This window comes from Ambystoma mexicanum, chromosome 4q, assembly GCF_040938575.1.
Source record: "Ambystoma mexicanum isolate Mex_15411 chromosome 4q, UKY_AmexF1_1, whole genome shotgun sequence".
NCBI classification, from domain to species: domain Eukaryota; kingdom Metazoa; phylum Chordata; class Amphibia; order Caudata; family Ambystomatidae; genus Ambystoma; species Ambystoma mexicanum.
Window position 1 is genome coordinate 1124597429 of NC_090928.1, and position 25318 is coordinate 1124622746.

The 25318-nt window shown below is 48.5% G+C and overlaps 1 protein-coding gene across 3 annotated transcripts in view; it reads left to right on the plus strand.

Moving 5' to 3' along the window:
* The window catches only part of ENAH (ENAH actin regulator), a 1361004-nt gene that overhangs the window by 781045 nt on the left and 554641 nt on the right, over positions 1–25318 (plus strand). Inside the window, exon 1 of one of the 3 annotated variants that reach the window (XM_069608702.1) lies at positions 11643–11719. The exons of the other annotated variants lie outside the window; for them this stretch is intronic. Coding sequence (XP_069464803.1) covers positions 11652–11719 — 68 coding nt within the window. The 5' untranslated portion in view covers positions 11643–11651. Of the gene's footprint in view, positions 1–11642; positions 11720–25318 lie in introns of those variants that run through there. 3 annotated transcript variants of the gene reach the window in all.

Below are 25318 nucleotides of genomic sequence, written 5' to 3' on the forward strand. Positions count from 1 at the left end.
AGACCACGTAACTGCAATGTGTTCTTTATAGAACTGGCCTCTAAAGAGTGCCTCAGTTGCACCAAATATGCCAGCGATTCAGAATGGTCTTGCTGATAACTTGTCGCTTATCGAAACAGGCACATGTATGTGTACTACATTCCAAGGCATTGAAGATCATTCTTGGAAGATGGGGATCAACAGACATTGATCTGTTCAGGACCTTAGAAAATCTGAAATGTCACACATTGACCTCCACATACCCATAGCCAGTGTCGCTGGACACTGTACTATCTGGTCAGATATTCTACATAAGCGTTTCCACCAGTGGTACAGAAGATGCAGGAATCTCACAGGACACTCCTACTCATTGCAATTTGGTTGAGACGAGAAATTTGCCCACACGTGCTGCTGATGGCAATCGAAACACCAATGAAACTGCATTAACATTTAAACCTTTTCAATCGAACAGATCACATATCCCAATCTGCAAAATGTCAGTTATAGGTTGGGCATTTAAAACCACCGCATGTGCATATACATATTAAGGAAAGCATCCAAACATGTTCTGCTCCTTTATAAAATGGGAAGCGGTAGATCTAGTGGTATCCTTCAATATAGATGAATGAATATCAGCAAATATTGATTATACCTATTGACAAACTAGCATACATTTCACTAAAGGTTCATCTGCCAGCCCTACCTACTTTCATCACAGGACAAGGAATTCCCCGTGATTAGGACTTTCATGGAAGGGATGTAATAACCACTTGCCAATGTAATGTATTTAGTTAAACATGGTGCATTTTCAATTACTTAAAAAATCGTATAAACTTATGTCAACTATAATAGTAGTAGGTATTTTTTTTTTATTAAAGAAATTGGCTAATTCAAAACAGTTTCTTATGCAGTTATGTTGCTTGAAGAACATGCAGGCACAAACACATTATAATCTGTGACGTGCTGCTAGACCAATTGTGCATTATGAGTTATATACATTGTTACATTTGTTGATGAGGCCTAAATTTATTAAATTGTCATTACCAATGAGAATTACACAAGCAGCCTTTTTTCCTTTTTAGATGTAACCTTGAAATTGTCAACGTGGTTGAACTCTGGTTAAACCCATGATATGCCTATATGCAGGGTGCAGCTCTCTTCAGACCAGGAATGCAAGTGTCTGCTTTCAATAGAACAGACCAAAGCCATTATTAGATTACTAGATACAGCTTTGTGTACGCAGAACAAAATGCTTGCATGGGAAATGCAATAAAAATAAGCTAAATGCATTCTAACTTCAGGATTTTCATGGGACGATTATTTAGTTTAGTTGAGTTTCACTGGAATAACATCGATTGAATGCATGGGCAATCAGTAATGCCAACTTGAGAGCAACACATCTATACAAACCCAGAACCTTAACCTGGCACAGCAATAAGGCTTTGTCTGTCTGCTTCATGAAAAGCACACTACTAGAATGAGTCCTTGGTTTCCAAGAATAGCTGTTAAGCAGATGTTTGATGTTAATATGAAGAGCCCACAAAACATGTAAAATGTGCAGCCTCCGAAACCAAATGTATTGAGTGATATAAATGAACTACTTTTATCTGCTGTAATTTCTTAACCCTTTGCTCGGTTAAAAACAAAGACTAGATTTGAATTTTGCAAAGCGCCCCAATTGCATGCATAGAAAAGGATATATTCATGTATAAATTTAATATAATTAACATTCTAATTAATATGTTGTGCCTGCAGCTACTGAAACATGCTGTCTAAGATATGATAGGTTATTTATAGCGTGCTTAATACCCAGAGGTTTCTAAGCGCAGGCTCTGGGATCAAACCTTTGTTGCTCCGTGTCGTCTTGCTTCCAGGGCGAGCACATTGCCCCTGTGCTATCCTCCCAAGAATGCATAAAGAATGGTTTTGTGATTCTGAATGTGGAGGTCTTATAAATGCCACTGGTCCATACACTAACGTTTAAGAGAAGGACATTACAGTCAAGTATTTTTTTTGTAAAGTATTTTATTGGTATTTATGCAAATACATACAGTTGTTAATAGTTAACAGATATCAACATAACAAACGGTTAACCAAAACAGTCTTCTTGGTGCAGTATATTGTTCTTGGCAGAATGAATTGGGAGGGGGGCAGGTGGCCAGCGGTTCAGGCGTCGCAAGGAGTCAAGGTCAGGGGGTTCTCGTTTCTTGGGTGGTTCTTAGTCAAAGTGTTGATTGGGATGTGTTCTCAAGGGGGTTTATGATCGGCGGCAAACTGTATGTCGCGCAGTAGGGCTTTCCATGATTCAAGGGTGTCGGCATTGTTGCCACCTGCGTTGGTTCCGTCTTGCCAATCTCTGGTCTCAGCTTCCGTCCATCTTTCCAGTTCTTTAAGCCATCGTTCATGTCTCGGACCCCCTGGTGACTTCCATGCCATTGCTATAGATCTCTTTGCGAGAATGCAGGCTAAATCCATTAGTTTGACCAGGTGCTTGTATTTGCTCAGTCTGGGATGAGCTCCTTATAAGCATTCTTTTGGGTTCCACTCGTATCTGGTTAGCCCAGCGTTTGTGCAGGTTTGTTTCACCATGGACCAACATTTTGTTGTCTTGGTGCAAGTCCAGAACATCTGGATCAGGTCAGCATTGTCGTTTTCGCACCAGAGGCACTTTGGGGATGCCTGTCTGTTGAAGGTGGCTACCCTTTGTGGGGTCATGTATGTCCTGTATAAGACATTCAGTTGTATCTGCTTGAATCTGGTGTTTCTAGACGCCTCTTTGGGGTATAGTAACATTCTCTCCCACTCATTATCAGTTAATGTAGTTTCCAGCTTGGCCTCCCACTTTTCCTTCAGTGATGCACTTTTCGGGTTGGGTTTGCCCATCAGCCTACTGTATAGGCGGGCCACTGGTTTCCAGCCGTCAGCGAGGTCATACATTTACTGAAGGAGGGGATCTGGAGTGGGTTCCTCTGGCCATGTATTCCATTGTGTTTTGGTAGTCCTCTTGAGGCGATGGTACCATAGAAATTGGCCACTCATGATTCCTTCGTTTGCTTGTAGTGATTCGAATTCCCTGAATACGCCTGCTTCAAACATGTCACCCCATGCATAAATTCCGGCTCTTTCCCAGCTTCTGGCTGTCGTGAGGTCAGTCTGGGTTTTACAAGCGTCACTCAGGATGGGGATATTGGGAGAGTAGGGGTGTTTCAGTTGCTGAAGGAAGTAAGTTCTGGACCATATCTGCCTGCCTATAGTTACAATCATGGGGATATCATATGGCAGTTTCAACGGGTTCCAGAGTATTTCTTTGGGGAATAGCTTGGAGGATGTTTGCCGCAATAGTCCAGATTCGGCGGACGGTTCATCAGAGAGCCACTTCGTCCCGTGGCTGAGTTGTGCTGCTAGATAGTACATTTGAAGGTCTAGTAGTTGTATCGCACCTTCTTTGTAAGGGAGCGTGAGTGTGGATAAGGAGAGCTTATGTCTGGATGGCCCCCATATGAAATCTCTGATTTAATGATTCCAGCTTTCTGAAGAAGGGAGATCTAATGTAGTGGCACACGTTCACGAAGTAGTATAAGAATTGGGGAAGGATTATCATTTTAACAATTCCTGCTCTGCCCATCATTGCAAGCGGTAGCCTCGACCACATTTTCATGGATTTGCGGAGGCCTTTTATTACTTTTTCCGTGTTATGTTCGTATGTGAGCTCAGGGATATGCCTCACGTCGACTCCTAGGTACCTAAACATCTCTGGTTGCCATTTTATCCCAACATCTGGTAATTCGGAATTATCCAAGCTCCTGAGTCTAGCTAGTGGAAACGCACAGGATTTTAACCTGCTGAATTCGATCCCGGAGTATCGAGCGTAATTATCTAGGACATCTAGCGCGACTTGTGCATTAAGCTGTGGATCCTTCAGGTATAGGAGAACGTCGTCTGCATATAAGGATATTATGGAGTGATCGTTGCCTAGCCTGATGCCCGCTTCGAGGTGCTGTTTCCTGAAGTAAATGGCTACTGGTTCCAGGCCTAGAATGTATAACATCAGTGATAGTGGGCATTCCTGCCTAGTGCCCCGCTGTATTGCCCAGGGTTTGGACATCATTCCACCGGTCTTTACTCTTGCTACAGGTGAGTTGTATAGCACCTTGACCCATCGCACAAAGTCCTTGCCAAAGCCGAACTCCCTCAACCCCTCGACCAGCCATTCCCAGTAGATGGAAGCGAAGGCCTCTTTATGGTATCGAGCGACAGCACCGCTGGTTCTTCGTCCCTATCGTAGGTCTCTGCCATAATGTGTTGGAGCCTCCTCAGGTTTGCTGTGGTGTTGCGTCCTGGAACAAAGCCATTCTGGTCATCATGGATCAGGGTTCCCACCCCCCTCGCCAGTCTCTTGGCCAGACTTGTAGTCAGAATCTTACTATCGTAGTTCAGCATTGCAAGTGGGCGGTATGAGTCGCAGTTGTTGCTGGGTTTGTTAGGCTTAAGCATGGGAATGATTATCGTTTCTTTCATGGAGTTGGGTAGGATTCCCTTTTCATATGCCTCCATATATACCTCGTGCAGGATCGGGGTGAGAGTCGCTTTGTACGTTTTGTAGAATTCAGGCGGGAGGCCGTCGCTCCCGGGGGCCTTACATGTAGATAGTGATCTAATAGTCTGTCACATCTTCTACAGTGATTTCCACGTCCAGTGACTCACTTTGGTCTTCCGACAATCTGTCCTCCCTAAGTATTAGTTTGTCGTGTGCATATAGTTTCGAGTAGAAATCGGCAAATGCACAGTTGATATCTTGCTGTGTCCTGTGGGTTGTCCCTCTCTCATCCGTAATCTCAGTTGGGAGATGTCTTGGGTGTTCACGTTTGCGCATCCAAGCCAACATTCTGCCAGGCTTATCCGCTTCTTTGTGTGTCCTAGCAGTGTAAGTCGTATAGTCAAATTTGGACAATCTATTCCAGGCAGAGCGGCATTCTTCCCGGATTCTTTTCAATTCCGTCTCAGTCTCTGGTGAGATGTCGATTTTGGATTCCAGGTGTGTTATCTTAGTTTCTAGAGCTTCTAGTTCAATTTTCAGATGCTTTCGGATGCCCCCCACTCCCGATATTACTTCTCCCGGTGTGACTACTTTCATGGCTTCCCATAGCGTGCCCCAACTTGCCACCAAGCCTTTGTTGATGTCTATGTAGTTTTCTAATTTGGTACCAAGTTCCTCTTTGAATGCGTGGTCTGAGAGTGCTGCTGTTGGCATTCTCCACGTGTGGATTGGTGGGCTGGGCCCCGTGAGTTTCCATTGCATAACTAGCAGTGAATGATCAGATATGGATCTGCCCAGGTACGTTGTGGATTCCGCCAGTTGTGCCTGTTCTCGGTCTATGAGTAGGTAATCTATCCTCGTGTGGATTTTGTGTGGGACCGAGTAGTAGGAGTAGCTCCTCTCGGTGGGGTGTTGCTCTCTCCAAATGTCCACTAGGTCGAGGTGCTCTATTGTGCTGTTAAGTGCGTTGGTTGCAACGTTATTTAGTTGATGAGGAGGGTCCGACCTGTCGGTGGTTCCATTCCTGATGCAATTGAAATCGCATCCCCATATAAATGCTCCTTCTCTGCGGAGCATCATTTTATCACATAGCATTTTGAGGTGTGAAGGTATTCCGTGTAGTGGTAGGTATGAGTTTACTAGGCACACAGTCGTGTGTTCAATGGTTCCCCACATTATTAGGTATCTGCCCTCTTTGTCGGCTTCGTAGCCCTGTAGTTGGAATGGCACAGTTGGGTTTACCCACGTGAATACTCCTCTAGCGAGTTTGGAGTAAGGTGCCCCTCTTCCGGTCCCTCCCCATAGTTTGGATAGTTTGGACGTGGATTCTTCCGTAAAAGGGGTCTGTTGGAGCATTGCGATCAAGACCTGTTTTTCTGCGGAGGTAGGAATGGATCCGGTTCCTTCGTAGGTATGAGCCCATAATTCTCACATTCCATGTCATCACCTTGAGTTGGGATGCCATTGCGTTGATGTTGTGGTCTTTTCTTTTCTATCGCCCCAGGATTCTCAGGGCGGCTTCTGCTCCTGGTTGCGGGGTTCTTTGCCGGAGTTCCAGTGTTCTTACCCCCAGCCCCCGAGGCTGTCCGGTCCCATGCCACTCCCTCCTTAATGTTTTGAAGACTGTGTAACTAACAAAACAACTAACATAACTGGAACTGGTGCACCCAGCAACTACATATTCCTTCTGAAGCTCGGGCGCTCTCGCGCCGTCTAGACCCATCCGGGTGTCGGGCACGAGTGGGGTCGGTCAGGCAACTGGCCTGCCCTGAACTGTTCGTGGGGGTAGAGCCCTGTGCCTGGCGTGTGGCTGAGCGAGGGCCGCATCTGTGTGGCTAACTGTTGTGTAGTTTACCTTCTTGGTTTTTGTTCGCCTTATGCTCGCCTTATGCCTGCGTTGAACTTGTGAGCCATGTGACATTCCGTGTCTCGGGCGCTTATGTCTCTGCCTTCTGCGAGGTTGTTGTCCTCCAGCCACATATTGGCGGCTGCGGGGGTCTCCAGGAAAATTGCACGGCCCTTGTTAATTACCTTCAGTCTGGAAGGGTATAACCGCATGTGTTTCAGATTTAAGTGTCTGAGCCTTGCTTTAATTGGCACGAATGAGTTTCTCTCCCTCTGAACATTCTGGGTGTAATCGGGGTAGATGGCTATTTTGGAGTTTCCACGTTCAATGGGTCCCTCTTCTCTAGAGTACCGCAGGATGGTTTCTTGATCCTGGAAATTGAGTAGTTTGGCAATTATAGGGCAAGGATGAGAGCCCGGTGGGGGTCTTTTTGTAGGGATCTGTGCGCCCTTTCGACCGAGAATCCTTGCGTTAGCCTCTCAGCATCTATCTCCTCTTGTATCAGTGACTATGTAGGCCGTCGGATTCGAGCCTTCGCTTCCTTCCGGAACCCCAAGTATTCTGACATTGCCTCGTCTAGCCCGGCCCTCGGCCTCCTCGGATTTTGCCTCGAGCACAGCTACCTTCTCCAGATCCGCAACCTTGGCTTTCAGTTCCGTGGTGTCCTCAGACGTTTCTTTTATGGTTGTCTCAGCACTTGTCAGTCTCTCGGTTAAGTTGCGGGCATCTTTACGCATGAGTTGACTTAAACTCGTCAATTCTGGAATCTATGAATGTTTGTAGTGATGCAATGGCTTCCAGCACCTGGGATTGGTTTTCGGAGGATTCTCCTTCTTTTGCATGCACAGATTCGGGGGTAGAAGGGCGTGGTGGCGGAGGGGTCTTTGTTTTGGTGGATACATATGTGTCCATGGTAGCTGTTTTCCCCTTATTTCTGGCAGCTATGGTGAGGGGTTTGAGAGCACTGCCCGATCCGTTCCAGGGGTGGGCAGTGTTGGTCCACAGTATTGTCCTGAGAGGATAGCCTTAGAATTGGGTGGGTGGGCTAAGCTTAGCTCTCTGTATGTGGGGGCTGTTCTCGTGGCTCCCAGCACCCGCAGTGTGTGGTACAGGTTGTTGCCAGGGTTTAATTGTGTCAATGAGTGGCGTGGGAGTCCCTCCTGAAAATGTCCGCTCAGGCCTGGTGAATTAGTTTTTCAGGTCTATTCTCGGGAGGGGGGGGGTACCTGTAGTTATGCCGGCGGCATGTGTCTATATTCCCATTTAATGGGAGAGTTCAGCGGCCCTGTTAGGTGCGTGCCCCCTCCCGCAGTTCTCCTCACCTCAAGTTCTTCTGGTACTCTCACGCAGAGGCGGGCGCTGGGGCCTTCCGACGCTGCTCCCGGGTGCTCCGGATTTACGATTCTTCTACTGGCCGTGGGTTGGGGCACCTCCCCAGCTGCATCGGGGGTCGGAATCGGCAACCCAGTCCCAACTTCCCCGGGTTGGATCTTCCGCTTGTCTCCCCGGCTGGTGGTTGTTTCCCTGCTCAGTAGGGTTGGAGCTCTGTTGTCGCCGCAGCGTATTGCGATTATCCGGAGTCAAGTGTTGTGCTGTGCTGAAGTGAGCTAGGGTGAGAGGTCGGGCTCCTCTGTGGCTATGACCCGCTTCGGGAGTGCCTCCCAGTTTGTGCACTGAAGCGGCTGCAGGGGAGGTCATTGCTTCTCTCGGCACCAAATTCAGAGGGTAGCTGCCATCTTGGGTCTCGTCGAAGGGAGGGGGGGGTCGTTTCGATGGAGATCCCGCAGGTTCAGAGACTCTGATTCAAGCGGAAACTGTAGGGTCCTGTCGGGAACCGGTTCCGCTACACTCGAGTCCACTTTTCTTTGCCGCAAGTGTAGTTTGGGTTGGGCGAAAAGGATCTAGATGCAGCGTCTCGGCCAGAGCACAGCGACTCAGCCTCTACTCGCCATGAGCTCCAGGCCATGCCCCCATTACAATCCAGTATGATCATAATTCATATGGAGAAGGGCTAATTTGGTCAAATACATCCCCTTATGACATGTTAAAATACACTGGGCTAGTTGAAGCAGAGAGATTTATTCTAGTGCAGGGGTCTGCAACCTCTGGCTCTCCAGATGTTTGGGCCACAACTCACATCAGCCCTAGCCAGCATAGTCAATAGTGGGATTCATCCAAAATTGCTGTATCAATCAAGATCACTATTTAAAGTTAGGAGAGTTTGGGGGAAATCGGCAATGGAAGAGAGGTTGTCCGACAGGAGAAGAGCAGATTGGCATTCCATCTGGATGTAGTTGAAGGACATTCTCTAAGACTTACTTTCCAGAGGAAGATGAATGCAGAAGCATTTCCCACAACGGAACCAGATTGCCTGAGAGGGAGCAGGGGAGTAGACTGAAGGGAAGAGTTTACTTGGCATAGTTGCTTTGAGCTGTGTTCCCTACCTGTTGTAGACCTTTGAAAGACAAACCACAAGTGAGTATAATAGAATCTCCCAAGAATGTATGACTAAGTTATCCCCCCCCCACACTGCTACAACTCCCTCCCCCAAAAAACATGGCTACATTTCTTTACCCAAATGTGGCTACATCTCTTCTCCCCCCTAACTCTGCTGCAATGACTCCCACCCATGCAGCTACAACCCACACATGTGGCAAACACCGCCCCCTTTCTGGCTGCAACATTTTATTCAACCCCACCCCCTTCCCAGCTACGCCTACTCCCCTACCACATGGCTACAACTGTTCCCTCACCACGTGGCTACAACCCCCCCCGACCCTACACGTGGCTCAAATAACACACCACACAGCTAGAACTCCCCAACCTCACTGCACACACAGCTACAACAACCTCCTCCACATACAACTCACACCCCCATCCACTGCCTCCCCACCCCCTGGCTACAACTCCCCCGGAACCCCCCTTACTGGCTACAACTCCTTTACACCCCCCCCTCCCAAACATGGCTGGAACTCCCTCCTCATACCTCCCGCCACACTTCTTTTACTCACTACACAGACCACTCTTCATGCGCTACAGTCACACTCAATCACACCGCAGTACCCTTGCACTCTCTAAACAACTCCTCTTCTCAAATGGTAGCCGCCACACTTCACTGCTCCTTCCCTCCTCTTGCTTGTCTCTTGGTGGTCCTCCACACCTCACCACCTAGATAACTTGCATCTTCTGTTTCCTGTCCCCTGCTGATCTTCCTCATTTTGCTGGAATTGGTCAGCACTCCTTGGGCAATCTTCTGGTGTGCGTCCGTCCGTCCATAAGAAGGGGCTAAGCTCTGTCCACTCTCCACTGCCACTGGTTATCAATGATGCCCGGAAGTCCAAGAATTCCAGTTCCTATTTGAGGACCAATCAATGGTATCCCTATGGGTGAGTCCATTGAGTTTTGGGGTTGGTGCTACTTCTGGTTAGTATATTGTATCTTGGGCCTCAGTCGCTACATGTGGGCCTCTGCCTGGAGTCTTTCAGTTGCTGCCAGTTGATCTGGTTTCCAAGTAAAAATTGTGGCAATGGGTTTTTGTCAGCTTTCCTGATTTTGCAGGCTCTTCCTTGGTAGATGCTCTGTAATGAGGAGAAACCAGACTGACGAGTATCAAAATAGTCATGGTGTGAGATATACATACTCCACTGGATCATGCAAGCACTAAGCGTATCGGTAAGGGTCGGGCTCTCCTCTTCGCCTTTTGACGAGGCCAGAGACGGTAAATTGCCCTATTTTCTTCCAGGTTACCCCAGTGCTGCCCCTCCCTCCTGGAAGCAGCATCCCCCAGAAAGAACTGCCGGTCCTTCAGTGACTTAGCACTGTTCTATAGGGGCATCACCAAGGTCATTGAGGGTGCAACTGGCACTTCCACCCAGGACTCTACTGGGTTTCTACACCGACTGTGCAGCTAATTGTGACAAAGCGGTGTACCTTGCAAAATGTTAGATGATGCTCCTACATTTAAAGCCTACTCTGTAGAGAAAAGAACCTGTGAGTTTACGAAAAACGTATACCAGGCTCCTTAGGTCTAACGCCAGCACTCATTTACTTGTCCACAGCTTCAAGACTACGAGAACCGTAGAATCCAGCTTCACGGTCGCAGCTCCTAGACTATGGAATATCTCTCCACACAAATATTAGTAATGAGACCTCCCACACCCAATTTAAGAAACTTTTAAAAAGCTGGCTGTTCAATAAATTCTTACCTCTTTGTACTAGACCTGCTTACAACCTTAGGACTACTGCAACTTACTTTGCTGTACATATCTGTAACTACAACTGTGATCCTCTGTCAAGACTTGTTTGTCTCCACTACAAGGCTTTGATCTTTGCACTAAGTCTTTACTTCCCTTTTTGTAACCAGCAAGAACTTAATTATGCTTGTAACCTACGCCGTGATACCCCCGAGTTTGGGCGTATCAACAAATGCAATAAATAAATAAATGATTCATGTGTTTGAATAGCTGAACACTGAAATAGACGAGGGATGTTTGGCTCTCTACCCAGTTTCACATGATGTTCTTCCTTACTCCTTCAGCTATCAGACAACTGCGTATATTGGGCCATCTGTTACAGATGACATTTGTCATACGCCTATTCCAGCCCCTCCCCCTTCATTCATACATGTGGGAGTTCACGTTCAAAGGGACGGGACCGGAACATTTTGGTACATAGCCAAAAGCCCCTACATTTTGATTGATCGTATACATTGCACATGGCCACGCCCCTCCAGTGAAGGTTTACATGGTCTAGTCTCGGGTATATAATAGTTAACTCAATGTGTATGCTTTCATAGCACCATACTGCATGCCTTGCTCACGCAGTACGGGTGTTCCTGCTTCCATAGCTGTAGCTTCATGCCTTCAAAGAGCTATTGATAATCAGAAAGTGTTCCATCTGATCTTCATACCTGTAAAAGCTTCCCAAGGCTTTGCACAGGTGTAACCAAAGGTAAACCTGCATAATTTCATTTTAGTAAAATGCATCTCTGAGAAATGTCACCGAGGAGAACTGGGAATCCTTTGGGCGAGTTTATTTTGAAATGTGATTTGTGGCTCTACTTGTGTGCTCTTCTAGTGTGGCTAATATTATCCCTGGTGTAGAGATTGCTGTGATAAATATTATATTGTTAAGATAGCAGGAATGTGACTCACCGTGAAGTGCGATCTGGTTTCATTATGACAGTGGGGCTCTCACTGGCTCAATATAGCTTTTAGCTCAGCGTGTGCATGCTTATATAAAGGGACAAGACAACCAGCACAAGACTTGGATACCCATAGCATTGGAGCTATGAAAACAGTCGGCCCTTACATTGTACTGCAGAGAGGAAATGGCCCAAGCGTGGAGCGACTCCTTCTGTAAGTGGAGCTGCTGTCTAAATATCCAAGACGTTAATACGATCTGTTAAATAGCGTGGTATTTGTCTAATTATTGTACAGATTAGAGCTTTTATTTTGTTTCTCAATGTGCTTTCCTTTCTAAGTTTTAGCTTCATATTGGTAGACTTGGTAATTTGTTGAGTAAGCGAAGTATAGTCTGTTATCCAATGTTTTTAGTGTAGATTTTTTTGCTGCCTTTTTTTAAACCAAATTTTGCCCTAGAATGCACGGGGCCTTAGGTTATGTGAGGCAATATGGAATGCGAAGAGAGTGAGGGGGTTGCCGCTGGGAGGGGATCTACCCCCTATTTTGTAAGGAAAACAAATCCGTAAATAAAGACTGTAGTGAAAATTCTGCTGTAATAACACATTGAACAGTATATTTACCTCTAAACCGTTCTTGTTAAGTGTTTATTACTGAGTAAATCTGCTGATTCCACCCTACTTTATGTAAATGCTATTAAGACAAGTGCAGAGAATAAGTTATCCTAATTTGCCCTACAGGCAATACGACTCTTCTCTTTTAATAATGACCTTTATTATTTTTGGGGCGGGGGTATTAGCACCTGCCGATAAGTGAACCTGTGGCTGAACCTCTGTCCTGCAACCCCATAATGTCCCACATGAGCCTACACCACACACAATTCTCTATCCCTCACAAAGTGACCTTCTCCTCATTAGACCGTCAAATCCCACCCCTGCCCTGCAGCACATTTTACATATACTGCTCCTCCCCATACCGCCTCTCAACCCCTAACTTGCACCCCTCCAATCCTACAATGTTAACTATTTTCTCTGCTACCTTTTAACCACCCATCTACCACTTTTGTGAACACTAGGGAAACATGGTCAGGGTTGAACTGATTAGGCAGACTTTACTTCGTCATATATTATAAGGCTATGTGTATGTTTGTCTGGTGCAGTCATGCGCAGTAGAGACTGCCCTATTCGCCTGTTGTCACTGCTAGAGGGAGCTGTTGCCTTAGGAAATATATTAGGCCAGCTGAACGTTTGTCTGCACACAGGCTTTCACACTAGTTAATTTATATAGCGCTAAGAACAGGCCCATAGACCTAGTACAGCTCACCTGACAATAACCATGCATCAGTTTGGGGGAAAGACAAAAGGAAAATCAGTGGAACAGAACTGCTTTGAAGCCATATTTAAAGATTGCTAGTGAGGGGTATGTCCTTAGATCTGGGGGGGCTTAGGGGGAGATGGAGCATTCCATCCTCTTGGTGCTGCATAGGCAAAAGACCCCTGGAGGACCACTTTGTGCTTGGCCCTGAGAACCTGCAGGAGGCCAGATTGTTCGACTTTGGCACTCTACATGGCGGTAGCCAGGAAAGTCTGCAGGATAAATACCCAGGGCTGCTGCATAGAGGCACTTAAGCAGTGGGACGGTAATGTTAGTACCCTGTTCTTGCCAGAGACCACCTAACATTTCATATTTTTAACTGCATTTTATTTCACTTATGACTTTTTCAGTCTTAGGTCTTTACATTTAATGTGTTTATAGTTTATTCTGAATGCTCTTACTATGAAATGTCTTTTCACCACCTTCGTATTTTAGAATGCTTATTTTCCACATTGTTCAGCTTTAAAAAAAAAATCAATTAACGTACATTGTCATTTTAATTTGTAATTGACCATTTCTTCTCCTGCCCTCCAGTTAATCCTTACTCTGTTATGTTGTGGTGAGGAAATCTAGATTTGCTTAAAATACGGGGAAGTATATGCTAGGGAAAAGGAGATCTCATTTTCTATTAAAGGTTGGGCCCAATGGGTGAGGTTTAAGCTGATTTTTGATTTTTTGATTTTGGGAGGGGGGGTTTAAACCTTTCTACCACCAATACAGTACCTAGAACTGTCCTTAATATGATCTTATTCTCCCTTCCAATTGTTTATTGTGTGCACATTCTTCATCAGCAATACTCAATTGATTACGCACATGGTGTGAAGTATTACTGTGTGATGGAGATACAGGCAAAGGAGCATTGTGCCACCCGCTCTCTGCGAGACTAAATGTGCTGCTAGATTACGTCTTGGCACTCCTTATAAAGGCATGAGCAAGAGTTGTTTAAATGTGTATACTACCCTAGAAGGTGGCTTTTCATCTGATTGGAATCCAATCTGTAAATTGCCTTGATCCTGCATTTGGATATGGTAGCTCTCGTTTTCACTCCTTTATGCTAAAGGACACTTATGTGAGCGGAACCACAGCAATACAAACGGTCAAATAAGTCTATTGTGAATTAGCACCACTCAAAGTAGTTTCGTGCCAACTGCACTACGTGGATGTAACTCAGTTGGCATCACATTATTTTACCCTGGAACATCAGTTCTCTACCATGTCTTTCCAGTGTGCATGGTCATTAAAGTGGAACTGTGGCTGTCTTGATTAACCTGAAAATTGCAAATTCTCCAGTGAGCTTCGGTGCAAAACCAACCCGGTTGGTGAGCTAGTGTATCGCTATAAAATGGTTACGTTGTCACGTTATGCTTTTTCATTGTCACTTTAATGGAAGAAGTTCATTGTACGCTGAATCTATTTGTAGCATATAATTGCATAGCATTTAATAATTTGGAGAAATGTAACTGTTTCAACTATTCATGGATTGCTTATGCCTCGTCTCTCCAGCCCTTCACGTGCAAGCATTCCTTGTAAGTGTGACCTGCCAATATTAACCATCACTGAATGTCTAGTGGAACTCAATCCTTCATCGGTGTCCAAGATATAGATGCTATCCTCATGCTCTGAAGGAACATGGTATTTAGAGTGCTATGTAATGTGGTTGCAAATGTTAAAAATGCGTGCTTCGTTTTTCAGATTTTGCAGCAAAGCCTCCTCGTTTGATATTGCTAATTTCAAATTGTGTTTTTGAAATTTTGGAAGTGCCCCGCAAGTGCCTGTTGGAGCCTGTGTGGGGCCGTGTGAAGCTGTGAGAAGGCTTCTACTCTATGCGCCTGTTAAGAGTTGTTTCCTTTGCGAGCCACATGTTCCTATTGGCTCCGCCCCATCTGCAGGTACGCTTGCTACATAAGGCACAGGCACACTCCCTGCAAGTGCCTGTTGGGAGCCTGTTGGCGCTCTGGGTGACTCGTAAGCTGTTTTCACTTTCTTCCTTATTATTCCCGCATTGTTTACTTAGTCATAGTGGTCTTGTTGACTTTACGCCATAAGAGACGTGTCTATGATTCGATTGAATTCAATAGCTAGTTTGAGCTTGATGGTCTCATGTGAGATTCTTCCAGAAACAAAATCATTTCACAACCTGGGCACTTAGTCATCGCTGATGCAAATTGATCCAAGTCAACAACTGACTCTTTCTGTCAGGCCAAGCAAATCTCCAGAATCTAATACTCCTCTCATTCAAACTCACCTGTCTAACTTTTTACAGGCAATACAAAACAAAAAGGCTTTCACAGCTGATCATTCTGATATTTCTGCCTCACTCCAAAGTGCACAAACGTCGACACTTGTGCCGGCGTCAGTCGCTGACTTTCAAACAGCAACTGCTAGTGCGACTACTCAGATTACTGTCCCTTTACCCTTCAATCCTGCCACTCAAGCAGCTGAGGTGTCCGGCAATTTACCGCCCATGTCAATGGCAGCTATAAATTGTCCAGTCAAAAAGCCTGTTGGTTCAATACAGGACAGTGATAACTCCAAATTACAGGCCAATAGTCTTAAAGCTGCAACGTTTGGCGCTCAAAATGCACCACCTCCTTTTGCCGACGTACTTGCCGGTATGAAGCTCATTTTGGGATGGATCAGCGATACCTCCCTAAATGGGCAAGTAAGAATCAATTGTTCATTTCTCATGAAAACATTTTACCAAATTCCAGCTTTACGGAATTTAATTTCAGATGTGGAATGGGTCAGGCTTGCAAGTTGCAACAACAATTGTATGCTGTGCAAGCTTCAATCTCAAATAATTTTATGGGATCATTAAATGGAACTATTTTCACTTGGCCTTGAATTACAGGCTTTTCTTTCGATGGACGATGCTACTACATTCATTGAGTTTATGCCAACTCCCAAACCAGATACGGTTACTCTGGGAGTAGTTGGTCAGCAGTCTGTTCTCAACTCCGGACTGTTAGGACAATTGGAATCCTTTGGCAACGTTATAAAGGGCTTAGCATGGTTGGAAGCATATATTAAATCGCTCTATAATGACAGCACTACAGTTGCAAATTCGTAATTTACGCCTTTTCTTATAAAATCTTGAAATTGTTGCAGCCATAAAAATGTACTTCTCCAGCATGGGGTCTGCATGGATTCACATGCTCATGAATATTCCCCGTCGTCAGGCTGGGAATCCTCGGTAAAGAAAAATCAGTATCAGTTTCATTTCTGATCTTTCTTTCGTAGTAGTAACCAATCACTGATCTCTGCGTCATACTGACCACAGCCAATGACTGCCCTCTACCTAAGCCCCGCCTCTGGCAGCCATCTTCAGATTTTTACCGCACGTTCAAGTGTTGGGAGTCCTCGTGCTTAGCTCTCGAGCTTTTACTGCGTGTTTTGCGCTTTTTCGAATCAACTTCTTGGAGGATTCCAGAAGATTCGCGGCCTACTTCGAGATGGCCCAGGATGCGAGTTCGTCGCCCGGACCCAAGCTGTTTTGCAGCTGCCCTGGATGCGGGCTGCAGAATGTGTTTAAGGAAGACGAACATTCGCAATGCCTCTACTGTCTTCATGGGGACAAGACTCATGTAGAGAAGGACTGCCAGTTCTGCAAGAACTTGTCGGAGCGGACCATGAGGGACCGTTGATCACGTCTCGCAAGCTGGTTGGAGAAGGGCTCGACGGGTGAGAAGAAGCAAGGGTCCGAGCGGGCTTCTAAGTCCTGTGCGGGCGCCCCGGCGATGGGGGCCCAACACCAGGCCAAGTGCCGCGAGTCCGCTGGCTCCGGGAGCACCGAAAGATCGGGTTCTTCGGTCGCCAGGCTGGGTGCACCTTCCCCGGCACCGTCAACCACGAGCCAACGCTCCGGTTCGGGGAAGAGAAAGTCCAAGACCCCGGGTAAGCTTCGGGAGAAGCCCCGTCCGATCTCGGAAGAGGGGGAGCGAGGCGTCGGCCCTCCCACGAAGGAGAAGGCCCGGGACGCACCTAAGGTGGTGAAGGCCCCTACCCAGCAGGCGAAGGCCTCTATCGAGGCTATCGCGGCGACTCTTGCCAAGCCGGCAGAGACACCGCCAGCGGAGACTGCCTCCGGGAATAGTTTCCCTGCCGCCAAGGAGGGAATCCTCTATTCAGCCCATCGTCGTGGCCGCCATGATGGAAGAAGCGAGGGGGGGCACGGTGCCCTCCTCGAGCTCGGAGTCAGCCTCGGAGGAGGAACTGACGGAGGCCGTGAGGAACCTCGAAGTCCAATTCGAGAAGGTTCGATCCCGTCAGGAAGATCCTCGGGAGATAACCGAGGAAGACGACGATGGTGAGGAAGAGCGGCCTTCTCTTCCGCCGCAGCCGGATCCTAGGCCTCAGGATGGCTCAGCGGCCATTTTGTCTGCCATCCAGTCCTTATGCTCTGAGATGGACGAGATTCCCACGGCCCAGGCCAGAAGACCCGCAACCTGGCCCGTCGGGAAGTCCTCAGAAAAAAACGACGAAGGACCCAACCCTCTCCTCCGCTCGCCCCCGTAAGGCCTACAGTTCCCTCCTCATCCTCCCACGAGTCAGGAGATGACGGTGCGTTGGGCTCGACGACGGGTTCGGAGGCCGACGGAACAGGTCTCCCGTCTCCCGTCGCACGGGCCTCGCCGCCTGACGAGATTGGCTCATTCCACGCCATGATCGCCAGGGCGTCCGAATTGTTCCAGCTCTGCCCGGAGGAGCAGAAAAAGGAAGGTTTCCTCTATCAGCGCCGGGAGGCCAAGAGGAAGACGGTCATCGCAGTGCCCCTAATCGATGACATCTGGGTGGAGGGCCTGTCGGTTCTCAAAAACTCCGCCACGGCACCAGCCAAACGGGACCGGTACGAGAAGAAGTACCGGGTCCCCGAAACCGCTCTCCTGTGCCTCAGGGCCCAGCCAACGCCAGACTCGGTCGTCTCGGCGGCGGCGAAGAAGGAAGCGGCGGGGTCAGGAGCCTCGACGTCGAATTCCCCGCCGGACGGCGAGGGAAAGAAGTTGGACGCCAAAGAAAGAAGTTGGACGACGATCAAAGCGGCCAATGCCCTGGCGATCGTGGCCCGTTACGACAGGGAGCTCTAGTTTAAGCTGGCCCCCATATTGGACTTCCTGCCGGACAAGGGGTCCGAGGCCCTGGAAATACTGCAAGAGGGCGAGGTGGCGTCGGACCACGCCATAAAGGTGGCAACCGATATTGCCGATACCGGGTTCCGCCAGCTGGGCAACGGTGTTTGCCTACGACGACGGGGTTGGCTCCGGGCGACCGACTTCCGTCAGGACGTCCAGACCAGGGTGTTGGACATGCCGTTCGACGGCAGCAACTTGTTCGGGAAGGCGGTGGACGAGTCCCTCCAAGCCATAAAAACGGACACGGAAACGGCCCGCGCTCTAGGAGCCCTTCAGCAACGACAGCCCTTTCGGAGCTCCGGAGGCAGACAGGGTGCCTCCAAGGGATCCAGCGGTGGCTTGTCGTCCTACCGCCAGGCGGCACGCTCCTCGTCTCAGGAGGCCTACAGGGGTCGCGGCAAGCAGGGAGTGCCTCGTCGGCAAGGTGGCCAGGGCGGCAAGACCACCTCCAAGCAGGACTGAACCGGCCGTGGTCTCGGGCCCCCACCGAAGCACCCCGGTGGGAGGACGGCTGACGAATTCCGTCGGCGTGTGGAAGTCCATCTCCACCGACCGTTGGGTGCTGGATACCCTGGCAAGAGGACACTCTATCGAATTCCTGAAGAAGTGCCCTCAAGTTCCACCTGTGGCCCGGAAGGAAAATCATGTCCCGCAACTGCTGTTGGAAGTACGGGAGATGCTCAGGAAAGGCGCCATCGAGCTTGTCCCGAAGACGCTCCAGGTTGTACTCAACGTACTTCCTCGTCAGGAAGAAGACGGGCGGCTGGCGCCCCATCCTGGACCTTCGTCGTTTGAACAAATACATCAGATCACAAATGTTCAGGATGGTCACCCTCCAGCACGTACTGGGACAGCTGGAGGAAGGCGACTTTCTATCGTCGTTGGACCTGGAGGATGCATACTTCCACGTTCCCATCCTCAAAAGTCACCGAAAGTTCCTCAGGTTCGTCGTCCAGGGACGCCACTACCAATTCAGAGCACTGCCATTCGGATTGAAGTCGGCCCCCAGGGTCTTTACCAAGTGCCTAACACCAGTGGCGGCGCGGCTGCGCCGACAGGGGATTCACGTCTACCCCTACCTGGACGACTGGCTCATCCGCTCAAGGACGAGGGAACTCGCCGTCGAACACACTGCGAGGACCGTCCAGCTACTCACAAACTGTAACGCTCACCTGATTCCCGCAGAGGCGCCGGTCTTGACTGGGTGAATGCCGTATCTTCAAAGGTGATGTGTAACACACGGTTGGCTCTTTGGGCTGGGCCTCTGTGCACTGTATGTCTGACTCGAAGAGTAAGATGTCTGCAGATAGAAAATATGGGATTAATGAACTGGGGTTATTGGATGCCTCTCTCCTCTTCCCTTTCTCTTCTCCTGTAGAACCCCAAAGGTTAACACCTTCACCTTAGGTAAGTGAACGCCGAGCTCTCCATCTGCCTCGGGGCAGGGTGCCCTAACCAGTTTCTTCACTGGATAAGGGTGCAGGCCTCTTGACCTCAGAGGACTGCTGTCCGTCGTTAACTGCACGAACGGTAAGTTCTGGGCACTTCAAATGTCTTAAGTCTTTTGTAATGATATCTCTTGTTTTGCAAGGTTCCGGCGATGGCGGATGGCGGGCTGATGAGAGTTGAGGATCGAACCCGCGTGAGGAATAGAAGCGCCTGGAAGCACGTAAGTAAGCGCTTGTAGCCTGCTTCACGATGCGCACTGTCCCTTTTATCTTGCAGGTACAAGTTCGGAGCTTTAGAGAAGCTGAAGGGTGCTGGAATACCCACTGGATTCGGCGTGGGAAGGAGTAATGGCACGTGAGTAATAAAGTTGCCCAATGTCTTTAAACGCACCTTCTTTTGTCTTTCAGAGGCCGGAATGCAGTGCGAAGACCTCCGGAGCATGCGAAGAGTAGGTAAGCCTTTGTCTTTCAGATGCCGGAATGCAGCGCGAAGCGTTGGTGACAGCCGATGGACCAGGTAAGAGATGCGCTGCCACTGAAGACCGTAGTGCTAACCTGTTCTTTCTTTGTCTTTACAGGTGCTGCTGAAGACTGGATTCCAGGATGGGTAAGCCTGTGTTCCCTTAGGCCCAGGATCAGAAGCAGAAGACACGATGAGCGTTCTGCTGCAGAGAATGCAGAATAACGCAAAGCAAGATTCATCCATCGGGTGTGGTTTAAATAGCCTCCTGTAGTGCTTAGGTGTCTCCTTCCACAGCCACGCCTAGGTAAGAAAAGAGGTACTGCTTTCCAGAAGAGTTCCAGTGTTCTGAACCTAGGGAGTGGCTCCTGCCCCACCCAACAGGAAAAGTAGTCCCAAACAGAAGAGGATCAGGGGTTCAACTGGCAGGTAAGTAAGCAGCATGGTCTGCTGCAGGTAAGTCCACCCAAGCATTATGAGCCCGGCGCTTCCTGCGCTGGGACTGGGCATCTTTATGAGCCTGGTGCCACTGGCGCCAGGACAAGGTCCAAAAGGTCCCAATTGGGACTGGCTGGCACTCGGAACCGGGGTTATGGGTCTGCTTCCAAGGGAGTCGGGCAAGTCCTGATCTTTTGGAAGCAGAGATCATGACACAAACCTGGGATTCGCCATAAACTACCCGAAGTCCCACCTGGTGCCATCGCAGGTGGCCCTGTTTCTGGGAGCGAATCTCGATACAGTGAGACGCCTGGCGGCCCCGTCGGAAGAACGGACGAAGGCCATTCTAGGCAAAGTGCAGCGCCTGCTAGCCACGGACGTGGCCAGGGTGAGGTCCATCAAGTCCCTCCTGGGGATGATGTCCTCTTGCATCTACCTGGTGCGCCTCTGCAGACTACGGATGCCCCCTCTTCAAGAATTTCTCGACGCCCGTTGGATACAGACGGGCACCTTCGAAGACAGGGTCCCCCTCAACGAGGTGTTCCGGCGGGCGATTCAGTGGTGGGGCGTTCGAGCGCACCTCACGACGGGGAAAGAACTTTCAGACGCCGGCGTACCAGGAGACGGTGACGACGTACGCCTCCCTGGAAGGTTGGGGCGCCCACACCGGAGATCTCCACGCAAGAGGCCTCTGGCTTCCTGCACATCAACGTCCTGGAACTCCGAGCCGTGTTCTGGGCTCTCAAATCGTTCCTCCCGTCGCTCAAGGGCAAGGTGGTGCGGATCTTCACAGACAACACCACGACAATGTTTTACATACGGAAGCAGGGAGGCACCAGATCCCCAGCCCTATCCAAGGAGGCACAGGATCTGTGGCACTGGGCGGTCGCCCAGGGGATGTTCCTGGTTCCCTTGCACCTGGAAGGAGAAAGCAACACCATCACCGACTCGCTCAGCAGGGAGCTGCGCACGTGTCACGAGTGGGAACTGCGCCAGGATCAGGTGGATCAACTCTTCCGACGATGGGGCAAACCCCAAATCGACCTGTTCGCAACAGCGACGAACTCGAAGTGCAAGAGGTTCGCCAGCAGGTTTCCCCAGCCGAGAAGCATGGGCGATGCGTTCTCGTTCCCCTGGGACGGCCTATACCTGTATGCGTTCCCTCCGTTGCCATTGCTGCTTCGACTCATCAGCCAGCTCAAGAGGTCCCGGTGCAGGATGATCCTCGTCGCACCGGCGTGACTGAGGCAGATCTGGTTCCCGGACCTTCTGGACTTGTCAACGTCCCCTCCCATCAAGCTGTCGGCGGACGCGGACCTTCTCTCCAGAGAAGGAGGCGCCATCTTCCACCACGACCCGGCGTCGCTGAACCTGCAGGCTTGGCTCCTGCAGTGCTAGAGTTTGGAGGCTACGATATACCGGCCGATTGCAGAGAGGTTCTTGCAAAGGCCAGGGCGTCCCCGACTCTCAAATGCTACGGTCATAAGTGGAAGAGGTTCTCTATCTGGTGCCGAGCACAGATGATCAACCCCCTACGGATTACGGCCCCTCAAGTGCTGCCGTACCTGCTATCGCTGGCAAAGGCTGGGCTAGCCCATGCCTCCATTAAGATTAATCTGGCGGCGATCTCCAGATATACCAGAACCACAGGACGGACGTCCCTGTGGTCCCATCGACTGGTAAAAGAGTTTATGAAAGGACTGTTCCGGTCATTCCCGCTGGTGAAGGCCTGGCGTGGGAACTTAACGTGGTGCTGACCAGGCTCATGGGGGGGCCCCCCTTCGAGCCGATGCACTCCGCACCTATGAAGTTTGTGTCGTGGAAGACTGCGTTCCTGGTGGCCATTACCTCCGCATGACGAGTGGGAGAGATCCAGGCCCTATCCTGCAAAGCACCGTACTTGACTTTCCATGCCTCGAGGGTGGTGCTTAGGACGCACCCCTCCTTTATGCCCAAGGTGCCTTTGGACTTCCATCTTAACGAGCCCTTGGTGTTACCTGTTTTCTTCCCGTCTCCTTCGTCGCCGGCCGAGAGGACTTTGCACTCTCTGGATGTGGCTAGAGCGCTGAAGTTCTACATGGACCGCACGAAGAGTTTCCGGAGGACATCACAGCTGTTCATGAACTTTGGACCTGTGAATCAAGGGAAGGCTCTCTCGAAGTCTTCTATTTCCAGATGGCTCTCCGGCTGCATCATGCACTGTCACCGGTTGGCTAACCGACCGCTGCCAGGCCGTCCGAGAGCCCATTCGACCAGAGCGATCGCTGCTACTACGGCGTTCTTATCTGGTGTGCCCCTGCTGGACATCTGCAGGGCTGCTACGTGGAGGTCGACGCACACCTTCACGAGATTCTACTGCGTCGATCGGGATTCCAGGGAGGAGTCCAGGGTCGGCCAAGCAGTGCTGCGCAACCTGTTCGCTTAAGGTGAGCCTGGTGAGGAGGTAAGAGATGCTTAATGTTGAGTTTTTTGTATTGCTTAATGTTGAGCCTTTTACCACCCCCCGTGGTTGTGCATGTGTGTACTGCTATTTAATCTTATATTCATGAGAATGTGAATCCATGCCAGACCACATGCTGGAGAAGGAACAAGTTACTTACCTGTAACTGTTGTTCTCCAGCATGGGTCTGGCATGGATTCACATGCGAACCCTCCCGCCTACCCCTCTGCGGCTCTTCACTTGGTCATACTGCCACTTCACGTGCTACCAAATCTGAAGATGGCCGCCAGAGGCGGGGCTTAGGTAGAGGGTAGTCATTGGCTGTGGTCAGTATGACGCAGAGATCAGTGATTGGTTACTACTACGAAAGACAGATCAGAAACGAAACTGATACTGATTTTTCTTTACCGAGGATTCCCAGCCGGACGACGGGGAATATTCATGAGCATGTGAATCCATGCCAGACCCATGCTGGAGAACAACAGTTACAGGTAAGTAACTTGTTCCTTTCATGGCAAGGCTCACTATCTCCTTCAGTGTTGTCGTCTTATTCTTTTACAAGAGACTGTGTATGTCAAATATTCATTTAGATGGCTTCACTTCTTTTACGCAGCATGCCAAACATGGCCTTCTTGGATGGCCTTCTGGGGGTTTAGCCATACGATTTCTTAACAGCTTGATATTCACATCCAAGTGCATCTACTCCTCCGATGACCTGATTATTGAAGTGATCTTTGAAGTTCCCACACCTTATAGTATGTTAATTGGTTCTTTATATTGGAATCCGAGTGCTATATGGCAGGACACCATTTTGGCAAAACTAAACTCTGCATTATTAGATGCATTTGTTTGCAACAGTGAGTATGACATTATCATTGGAGGGGACTTTAACTCCACTCTGAGCGAAGAAGATTATCTTAAACTAAAGGCGGTAAAGGGTTCATATGCTGACTTAACTTTAGCTAGAGGTAGACGTTGGTTACAATTCCTTAACAGTTTGGACATGCATATTGTCCCGCCTGCCTCGCAACAATCTATTGCAACTTGGCAGAGCGGTACATGTAGATCAATTATAGACTACATATGCGTTTCCTGCCTACTCTCTGGTATCTGTGCTGCAATTACCATCTCTAATCCACAGTTTAGTGGCCATATGGTCTTGAGTTGCAACATCTTTATTCCAGTCAAGTGTTTCAATGCCTTGCCCGCCCTATCTTTGATACAGACTCAGACATCTATCTCCATTCGATGGAACCCAGGCTTATGCAGACAACTTGCTGCTCGGGTTAGTCAGGATCTTTGGGTCATTGAGGATGATCAGTCTATGGAACTGATTCAGGAGGTGGCGTACAAGTGGAACTCCAATATGATACAATCGCATCTTCAATTCTAAGTTGTACAAGAACAACATGTTGAGGTTCCTCTTCTACCTCATAAATTTCACAAAGCAATTGCTCTGCTCAAAACTGTTAAAAAACAGATCTTAGACTGTTAAAGTATTCATGTATACCGTTGTCACAATGTTTCTGCCAGAAACAAAATCATATCTAGACATAAAATAGAATTAAAAAGGATTCGCTTTGAACGTGATCTTCAAGAAAATCAAAGTATGATTTTTCATGTATGCAATCGCCATCCCAAGGAAATCTGGCCCACTTTGCGTAATCCTGCTGGCACTTTTAAACATAGCTTTGAATCTACCATTACTGGAGACATCTGTACCAATTTTTTCAAGGCTAAATATGCCTTAACACATGGCTTTGTGACCTTCTGATATACATGCGTTTATCACATGTATTCCTATAAATTGCCCTTGGTCAGTGCGCATAAACAATGGGCGACCAAAAAGCTCAAGTTTTCCAGAGCAGCGGGCCCAGATGTTCTCCCTCACTGCCTGTTAAAAGATTACCCTTTTTTTTGTTTGGGCCAACATTTTGAAACGAAGATTTGACATTTTGAAACGAAGATTTGACATCTTACGGACAAGAGCTGTTCCGCCATCTTGGTTAACTTCCATTATCATTCCCCTGCATAAGAAGGGCCCTATCAACGACCCCTCCAACTTTTGACCCATCGCATTGATTGATGTATCAGCTAAAGTTTTTGCTTTTTTGATCCTCAACTAATTAGACCATTTTCTTTCCTCACATCATGCGTTTTGACACAAAATCCGGTTGACTTTCGAAAATCTTTAGGCACTGCACTAAATGCCACCATTTTAGCCCATCTCATAGCCTCCTCCAGTCAGTCTCTAAACGGCCCAATGTATAGGGCCTCATTGGATTTATCCTTGGCTTTTGCCAGTGTCAGTAGAGCTATTTTGTGGAGAAAATGTTGGGTTATGGTAGTCCATTTCATATAGTTGCAATTATTGCTCTTTTAGACAATCAAAATACAAAGTCCGCATCAATCGGTCTTGCCTACTCACAGATGCAATTCCAACACAAATCGGGGTTCAGCAAGGATGCAATTTAGCATCAGTTCTTTTTAACTTGTACCTTGCGGACGTTGACTTAATCTTGAACA